At 38.2% G+C, this 9017-nt stretch overlaps 1 protein-coding gene and 1 pseudogene across 2 annotated transcripts; one reads left to right on the top strand and one right to left on the bottom strand.

The window, feature by feature from the left end:
• Positions 1-3730: 3730 nt before the first annotated feature.
• Positions 3731-4873, bottom strand: LOC137740456 (pentatricopeptide repeat-containing protein At4g26680, mitochondrial-like; annotated as a pseudogene).
• Positions 4874-5714: 841 nt separating this feature from the next.
• LOC137741103 (uncharacterized) lies at positions 5715-8219 on the top strand. Of its 2 annotated transcripts, XM_068480910.1 has the most exons (7): positions 5715-6260; positions 6370-6427; positions 6580-6672; positions 6946-7024; positions 7116-7240; positions 7558-7701; positions 7790-8219. In XM_068480910.1, the coding sequence occupies exons 1-7, from the start codon at positions 6109-6111 to the stop codon at positions 8027-8029; spliced, it is 891 nt and encodes a 296-aa protein (XP_068337011.1). In that variant the 5' UTR covers positions 5715-6108; the 3' UTR covers positions 8030-8219. The 2 variants fall into 2 exon arrangements, with proteins under 2 accessions (XP_068337011.1, XP_068337010.1); XM_068480909.1 differs by lacking the exon at positions 5715-6260 and having other exon boundaries at positions 6380-6427; positions 7534-7701.
• Positions 8220-9017: the final 798 nt, after the last annotated feature.

The following is a 9017-nucleotide window of genomic DNA, read 5'->3' as shown; positions in this document are numbered from 1 at the left end:
CAAAATCTGTAACAATTGCTAAACAGAAAAATGATGAATCATACAAAAATTTATCAAGAAACAAATAAATTAAATCAGGGCAAGGCCCTAATTACAAAAATTGAAGCCTAATCCTAGCACCAACCGAAAAAATTATTAAAATGCATTGCAATTTGAATGAAAGAACCAAATATCAATGGCAATTTTAACAAAGCAAATGACAAATTAGACACTAAACAATTAAGGAAATACAGTGCATTACCTTTTGAATGAAGGGAGAAAGCTAAAAACCCACACCCTGCCATTCCTCCCTCACCCATCCCGTCCTCACCGACTTTGTGCGTAACCTCTGAACCCTAAACAATGCACACACGCATGCTTTCCGTTCTGTATATCTCTCTTTGTTCATTCCTCTGTCTAAAATCGCAGAAAATCCTATAGACCCTGGCACCAAACCCGTAGCTCCCATCTCTCTCCAATCTGTTAGTCTCTCTGTTTCCATCCTCACCACTCCCTCTGTCCCCTTCCTCTTCCCTGACCAAGAGGAAACCCTAATAGTTAGCTAACCAATATAAAATATCTATGAGAGCATTAATGATAGAAAAAATATCTATGACAATTTTAATAAATGCAATGGCAAAGTAAACAGTGAACAACAATTTAAAACAATAAACTGAAATAGAATTAACCCTAAGGTGACCTAAACAATCTCCAAAGATCTATGATAAGTTTGATGAAGGAATACAAAATCTGTAACAATTGCTAAACAGAAAAATGATGAATCATACAAAAATTTATCAAGAAACAAATAAATTAAATCAGGGCAAGGCCCTAATTACAAAAATTGAAGCCTAATCCTAGCACCAACCGAAAAAATTATTAAAATGCATTGCAATTTGAATGAAAGAACCAAATATCAATGGCAATTTTAACAAAGCAAATGGCATATTAGACACTAAACAATTAAGGAAATACAGTGCATTACCTTTTGAATGAAGGGAGAAAGCTGAAAACCCACACCCTGCCATTCCTCCCTCACCCATCCCGTCCTCACCAACTTTGTGCGTAACCTCTGAACCCTAAACAATGCACACACGCATGCTTTCCGTTCTGTATATCTCTCTTTGTTCATTCCTCTGTCTAAAATCGCAGAAAATCCTATAGACCCTGGCACCAAACCCGTAGCTCCCATCTCTCTCGAATCTGTCAGTCTCTCTGTTTCCATCCTCACCACTCACTCTGTCCCCTTCCTCTTCCCTCGCCACAGCGACACCCAGCTGTCTCCGAGTCAAAAATGGGAGCCACTGTCTCTCTCAAATTCGTCAGCCGTGATGTCCCCTTCCCCTCTCTCCCCGAGTCAAAGCTGAAATGCAGGCCCTGTGTCTCCCTGCTCTGTAGTCGCTCTGTCCCCCTTTCTCTCGGCTCGACACAGCGACACCCAGCTGTCTCCGAGTGAAAAATTGGAGTCATCGTCTCTCTCCAATCTGTCAGCCATGATATCCCCTCCCCTCTCTCCCCGAGTCGAAAGCTGCGAACGGTTGGAAATCAATTCTTAAGCCTGAGTGGCAATTGTGTAAATAAAACGAAAGTGTGTTAAAAGCAACCGAGTGGCAATCCTGTAAATAAACTGAAATGTGGTGCAAAACACTGTTCATTTCTACAGTGCAATTTTGCCAGCTTCTTTAGACTAAAGTAATTCCAACCTATACGGAAAGCCAAAAGTTAAATGATCTAACATCACCGTGTAAAATCTCAAAAGTGATTACATGACTTGCATGCGTTATTAAAAAATATTTGATTATTCAAAGATGAGTAAGAACTTATATTCAAAATTTCTCAAAATTATTCGTTGTCAATTTATAGAACTTTATGTTTATAATCAGAACCATTCATATTATAAATCACCCTATAAAGATCGCTTATACAAAAAATCAATTAAAACTATGATCGTTTAGTCATCAAACTGTTTAAAAACAAATGAACGGTATTGGTAAGAGCGAACGGTATTGGTAAGAGCATTACAGACTGTATATGTATTTGCTAGAATGGATTGACTAAACGACCTTAGTTTTAATTATTTTTTGTAGAGATGATCTTTACAGTATGATTCATAATATGAACGGTTCTGATCATAAGTACAAAACTCTATGATTAAAACATTACGAAGTTTGAGTAAAAGTTCTTACTCATCTTTGAGTAACAAGTATTGCTCTTCACTATTGTTGAGAAAATCTTGCATTGGAAGATGTGAGGGAGGGAGAGATTCCAGTTGGAAAAATGAATTCCAACTACATACAGTTTTCTGTTTTTAGCTTTTACTCGAATTAAAAAAAAAAAAATTAAAAAATAAAATAAAATAAAAAATAAAAACAAAAACAAAAACAAACACTAACGAATATAAATTGTTGCCCAAGTCCAAGATTGTCAGCCTAGAGAGGTTGCCAATGGCAGATGGTATAGGCTCTCGGAAACTGTTTTGATGGAGGTAGAACTGAGTGAGATTAAGAAATGGGGTGAAGTTGAAGTGGGTTAGTGTGGCTGTGATCTGCAAGTTGGAGAGATTTATTTTGGAAACTGTTTTGTTATTGCGGTCACCGGTCACAAACAATGGCAGTCCAGTTGCAAAGGTTGTTGAGGTTGGTTAGCAGATCTTCCGCCTGCGTCCCCGATGAGGAGGCGGTGGCAATTTATAAGAGTTAAAGTGCACTTAATTGTTGTTTCCAAATAAAGTGAAAAAACGAAAGAAAAAGAAACTGATGTTCCCAAAGGCTGCTTTGAACAACACAGGCATCCCAAGAGTAAATGTTGCAGCCAGAGGTTGATGTAAGCAATGCGGAATTTCTGCAATTTGACACATCTAAGGTCCCTGTCATAGTTACATTAACAAAGGTGACAAAATTTAACGATCTCTTCTGTCCTTTAGCGAATTGCAAATGCTTTTTAGCCCAGTACTGAGTCATGTGCATATATTTTTCAGGTAGGTAAGCACTATATTGTGGATGCCACTTCAGAAGAGGAATCACAAATGAACTCGGCTGTTTCGATTTCCGTCAATAGGCAAGGGCGCATCTGCGGGTTGACCAAACGGGGCGGTGCAGGCCTAGATCCAAGCATCATTCTCGACTTGGTATCTGTGGCTAGAACAGTAAGTGAGCAGCTGATAAACACGTTGGATTCCTAGATAGCTGCTGCTGAAGCTATCATGACACACTGAGATTCTTATGATATATCTAAGTAGGTGGTTCGAGCAGGTCCTAGTTATATGAAAATTGTAATTCCGATACCTACACAGCTGATGAAAACGTTTGATTGGTGGTACGCATATTTGGCACCGTTGAACCAAGATTAGTATCATTAAGCTGTTAAAGAGTTAAAAGAGTTATTATTTTGATCTTAGGCGCATTTCAATATTACTGTTTGGCTACGACCGGACAACTAAAAATATCTCAAAAATATCCTTTCTTAGAATGTCGTTGTTAAATAGATATCTGTATCGGATAGGGTATTACTTAGATGTGAAACCTGCAGACAAACTCAACAGTTCCCATTTTTTACAGGAGTTCGCAACAGATGGGAGGAAAAAGAGAGAAAAGAACAGAGAGAAGTGGAAACAGTTATGGCCTTGTAATGTATACCACAAATTGTGGTTGAAAACTGGATCAACTAATTTTACAATCTACATGTCTAATAGAAACACTGCAGACCTTACAAACAGTAAACAAGTTTACATGTTATTGGAAAAGAAGAATGTTCAGTCCAAACCCTCTACTCCAGAGTAGATAATTTTCACCATATCACAACCTCGAGGCATGAGCCGTCTAGCTTCCATCTCACCACATAACTACTTTACCAATTCTTCTCTCCCACATCGCTTCCATCTCACCACATAACTACTTTACCAATTCTTCTCTCCCACATCCACAAAGTCCTAGACATAAATAAGATAAGATACCTGAATCAAGAGCAATACATCTCTCGAACATTTCCTTCAATACTTGGATTGCCCCCGTTAAAATCCCTGTTATTGCAGAAGCTTGATATATGCAACTTTAAGGTTTGCTCATCAGGATGATAACCACTTCTTATCATGCTTTTACATGACTCAAAGGCACGATCTGCATCCTTTCGCACACACTGCCCGACAATAAGGGCAGAAAGGGTTGATGCATTTGGGACAAAGTGCTTTGTATCGAGTTCTTTAACCAGATACGCAGCTTTCTTTGTTTTACCCTCCTTGCAGAGTCCCAATATCAGTGCATTATAAGTCAGTATATCAGCATTCACTCGGTCCTTTGACATCTCCTCGAAAAGCCTACTGCCCATCTCACTACTACCTGCCCAGCTGTATCCGTTTATCAAACTATTGTAAGTTACTGTATTAGGAGCCACATTCGCGGCTTTGACTCACTAAAAACTCTATTTTCTTCTTGTAGTTTTCCTGCCTTGAAAAACCCATCAATAAGTGTGCTAAAATTTACCACAGTCGGGTGCAATCCACTTCGCCATCAAGTTTTTTGAACTTCAAAGACGAACGCAGAAGGCCCTTATCACGGTGCCCTGCAATCAGTGTATTGTAGGACACCACACTAGGGCTACAACCCATGCTCTCCATCTCCTCGAGCACCTCAACAGCGTTCTCTAATTTTCCCAATTTACGGTAAGCAGCCATAACCATATTAAGAGTGCAAACATTTGGCGAAATCCTACAACGCCGCATTTCTCTATAGAACGCCGAAGGGATCGTTCTATGGGGTATATGAATTGGATTCCGATTCCTTATCCCCAATTTCCCAGAAATTGTGGGGTTTGTAACGGTGGGTTCTTTTGGAATCGAAGAGTGCAAACTCGAAAACTGACGAATTGGGAATTCTTCATCGAATTGGGTTTTCTGAAGTTAAATTCTTGGATTGATTCGAGAGTTCAAATCAACTTATGACCGACTAACCTTGATCGACGGGCAGAGGATGAAGAAAATGGCGGGCAATGAGCTCTGACTCTCTAATTCACTGCGGTAATTACAATCGTCGAGCAACAAGCGAGCACCGTCGTGCACTGAATCCCATGTCGAGCAGAAGCAACAGGAAAAAATAAAATAAAATTGGTCTTTTGAGAGTGGTGAACCATTTGGGATTGCTTTCAAGTTTGGGGGGAGGGTTGGACATTTGCCGGAGTAATGAAGGATAATGATTATTTTTTTCCGGAGAAATGTTAAATAAGATTATTAATAGAGAATTGTTATTGCTCCCTAAAATTTCAAATTTTCTTCCTTGGTGGTATCCAGATGTTTTTTGTATGGCATTTGAATCACATTAAAAGGGAAAGCTTGACTCCTTGAGATTGAGAAGGAGTAATTCCTTGAGATGTTTTGTTACCAATTTACGAAACTTCATGCTTATAATCAAAGTAGTGCATATTATATATATATATATATATGAGATCTTTATGATGTGATTTATAATACAAACAGTTTCAACTAGATGTGCGAAGTTTCGTAAATCAGTAACAAAGTATGTTGAGAAGAACTCCTCCTTAATCTCATCTATTGAGGAGCTAAGTTAATTTCTTACCTAAATAAATAATAATAATCAAATGACACAACCAAACTCGAGAAAAAGGGTTTAAGGAAGCTTAAGCTACTTGGAAAAAAAAAAAAAAAAAACCCACCTACATGTACAACAGAAGCCCAAAACAAGTTAAGCACAAACAAAAATGGACCATAAACACACAAAGGACAAGGCTCCAAGACCACCCTTGGAGCTCAGCACACACAAAGTATTCTTGCCGCTGCCAGAGAATTGTTACTGTCCTCTAAAATTTCAGATTTTCTTCTTTGGTATCCTTAAGTTTTATGTATGGTATTTGAATCACATAAAAGACGAAAGCTTACTACTTAAGATTGAGGAGGAGTACTTCCTTCAGATGCTTTTTCACTCCAAGCGGCTGCCCTTTACTTTGAGCTATTTGTTTACATTGATTGAGCAAACTGTAGAGTTTCTCTGTGACATATGAGCGTTTAGGATTGCTGCCTTTGTTTTAGTTTTTAATTTATTGCTTTTATTATTTTTATATACGTATTATGTTGCTGTAATAATTATTTTCTTGATATTTATGAAGTTAATAGGATGAGAAATGTTTTTTCATATCATATGTTCAGAAATGGTGGGATTATCCATAGGAGAAAAGCATGTTATACAGGGTGGCATTGCTCAGGACATTCGTTCTGATGACCGAAAAAGATTGACTCCTCGGCCCATCAATGTCAAAACTGGAGTTATTTCCCAGGTTAATATCTGTCATATGTTTCACTAAAAATAATGGATTTTATTTTTTGGTGTGACATGAAATTTTACTTATTTTGTTATAATTTCCGTTCTTTGTGGCCGTTACCCTGGCAAATGGTTCGACAAGGGTCAGGATGGGTGCTACCGATGTCATTGCCAGTGTGAAGGTATAACTGCGGTCTTGATGTTAAGCGCATACTTACTTTTACATGCTATTGGAATGTCCTTGATCAAATTTAGGTAATTTGTTAGTCTAATTATTTGAGCTGCCCCTGTTGTTCATACTATCATATTTGCTGGTAATGTTGACCGAGTGCAGGCTGAACTTGGAAGGCCAACTGCGCTGCAACCTGACAAAGGAAAGGTCTTTATAAATGTTGATTGCAGTCCAACTGCAGCACCAATGTTTGAGGTTAACACTTTTATTATCTGCTTCCTTCTCATGTTTTACTCTGTGAATTGAGGTTATATAGACATCTTGGTTTCTTCACGATCCTGTAGGCAGTTTACTACTTTATTTTTGTTGAATTCATGCTCTGATAAAATACGAAGGCATATAGAATCTGTACTTCTCCTTTTGGTGTACGAATTACTGGTCCATTGCAGAGAATGAGTATCTATTCTGCTTTTGTAGGACCAATGCATTTATACTTATTGTAAAGCTGTTGTTTTTTTACTTCTGCAGGGTAGAGGGGGTGAGGAGCTGTCAGCAGAACTCTCGGTGGCTCTTCGATGTTGCCTCTTGGGTGGTAAAAGTGGATCTGGTCTGTTTTCTCTTTTGGCAATGGATTCTCAGTTGAGCGTATTTTAATCCAACTTCAGAGTTGAAAATGAAGGTGCCCTTGTTTGTCTCAGGTGCTGGAATTGATCTCTCCTCTCTGGTAGTTGTGGAAGGAAAGATCTGTTGGGATCTTTACATTGACGGCCTTGTTGTCAGTTCAGATGGGAATCTTCTAGATGCCCTAGGTGCTGCTATAAAGGTACTTGATTTTCTTTATACATTACTTATAAAATGTCATTGAACATAAATAAATTAGAAAGTAAAAATAATTCTATCCTGATACTCCCTAGTTTGAGCTTACTGCTCTTGCAAACCAGTCTTTATAACGATTCGTATCTTGTGATGGCAGTATTTGACAAGTCAGAGTCTCTAAAGTGTTTCATAATTTCACTGTCCATCTTAATTTTTACACATTAAATTTAGTGTGGCTAGCAAGGAACAAGAATTAAAGTGCACTTAATTGTTGTTTCCAATAAAGTGAAAAAATGACAGGAAAAGAAACTGATGTTCCCAAAGGCTGCTTTGAGCTATATAGGCATCCCAAGAGTAAATGTTGCAGCTGGTGCATCAGGTGATGAGCAACCAGAGGTTGATGTAAGTGACGAGGAATTTCTGCAGTTTGACACATCTAAGGTCCCTGTCATAGTTACATTAACAAAGGTGACAAAATTTAACCATCCCTTCTGTCCCTTAGCAAATTGCAAATGCTTTTTAGCCCTGTACTGAGTCATGTGCATATATTTTTCAGGCAGGTAAGCACTATATTGTGGATGCCACTTCAGAAGAGGAATCACAAATGAGCTCGGCTGTTTCTATTTCCGTCAATAGGCAGGGGAACATCTGCGGGTTGATCAAACAGGGTGGTGCAGGCCTAGATCCAAGCATCATTCTTGACATGGTATCCGTGGCAAAAACAGTAAGCGAGCAGCTGATAAACACATTGGATTCCCAGATAGCTGCTGCTGCAGCTGGTGAAGATGAATCATGACAGAGTGAGAATCTCTGATTATATCTAAATAGGTGGTTCGAGCAGGTCCTAGCTAGATGAAAATTGTAATTCCGATACTTAACACACAGCTGACGAAAACATTTGGTTTGTTGTACGCATATTTGGCACCGTTTAACCAAGATTAGTATCATTACGCTGTTAAAGAGTTATTATTTTGGTGTCTTTTGCATTCCAGGTCTCTATTGTATGATATTATCTCTCTCCATAGTTGGTATATCAGCATTCGCTCGGTTCTCCGACATCTTCTCGAAAAGCCTATTGCCCATCTCCTACTGTATTAGGAGCCACAACCATGTTAAGAGTGTAAACATTTGGCAAAATCCTATAACGCCGCATTTCTCTATAGAACGCCAAAGCAACATCAGCTCTACGCAAATCAAGGTCCTGCCCTTATGGGTAAAGGGATCGTTCTGTGGGGTATATGAATTGGATTCCGATTCCTTTTCCTCCATTTCCCAGAAATTGTGGGGTTTGTAACGGTGGGTTCTTTCGGAATCGAATTGGGCAAACTCAAAAACTGACGAATTGGGAATTTGTTCATCGAATTGGGTTTTCTGGAGTTAAATTCTTGGATTGATTCGAGAGTTCAAATCAACTTCTTGGATTGTGATTATATTTATACATACACATATATATATATATATATATATATATATATATAATGTTAAGGATTCTGCAACATAAGAGATGAAGTATTTGAAATATTCATATCTTCTTTGAGATAGTGTAGTATTGTTTTTCTTTTGCTAAAAAATTTCAGGCATGTTTGCTGTTTATTTTTTAGGATGGTTTGTGGTGCGATTTTGCAGAACAGAGAATATGCATGGACACAGTAATAGCACGATCAACTAGCCCCTTCATGTTTTTTTTTTTTTTTTCATAAAAGCCAGCAAAGTATCCATTTCTGAGTTTAAAAACAAATTCACATCTAAAGCCTAATTCCCCTAAATTGACAAAAACCTTGAAG

This window comes from Pyrus communis, chromosome 7 (genome assembly GCF_963583255.1).
Source record: "Pyrus communis chromosome 7, drPyrComm1.1, whole genome shotgun sequence".
NCBI classification, from domain to species: domain Eukaryota; kingdom Viridiplantae; phylum Streptophyta; class Magnoliopsida; order Rosales; family Rosaceae; genus Pyrus; species Pyrus communis.
Note: the sequence above shows the minus strand (reverse complement) of the source record. Positions and strands in the feature narration are given on the sequence as shown.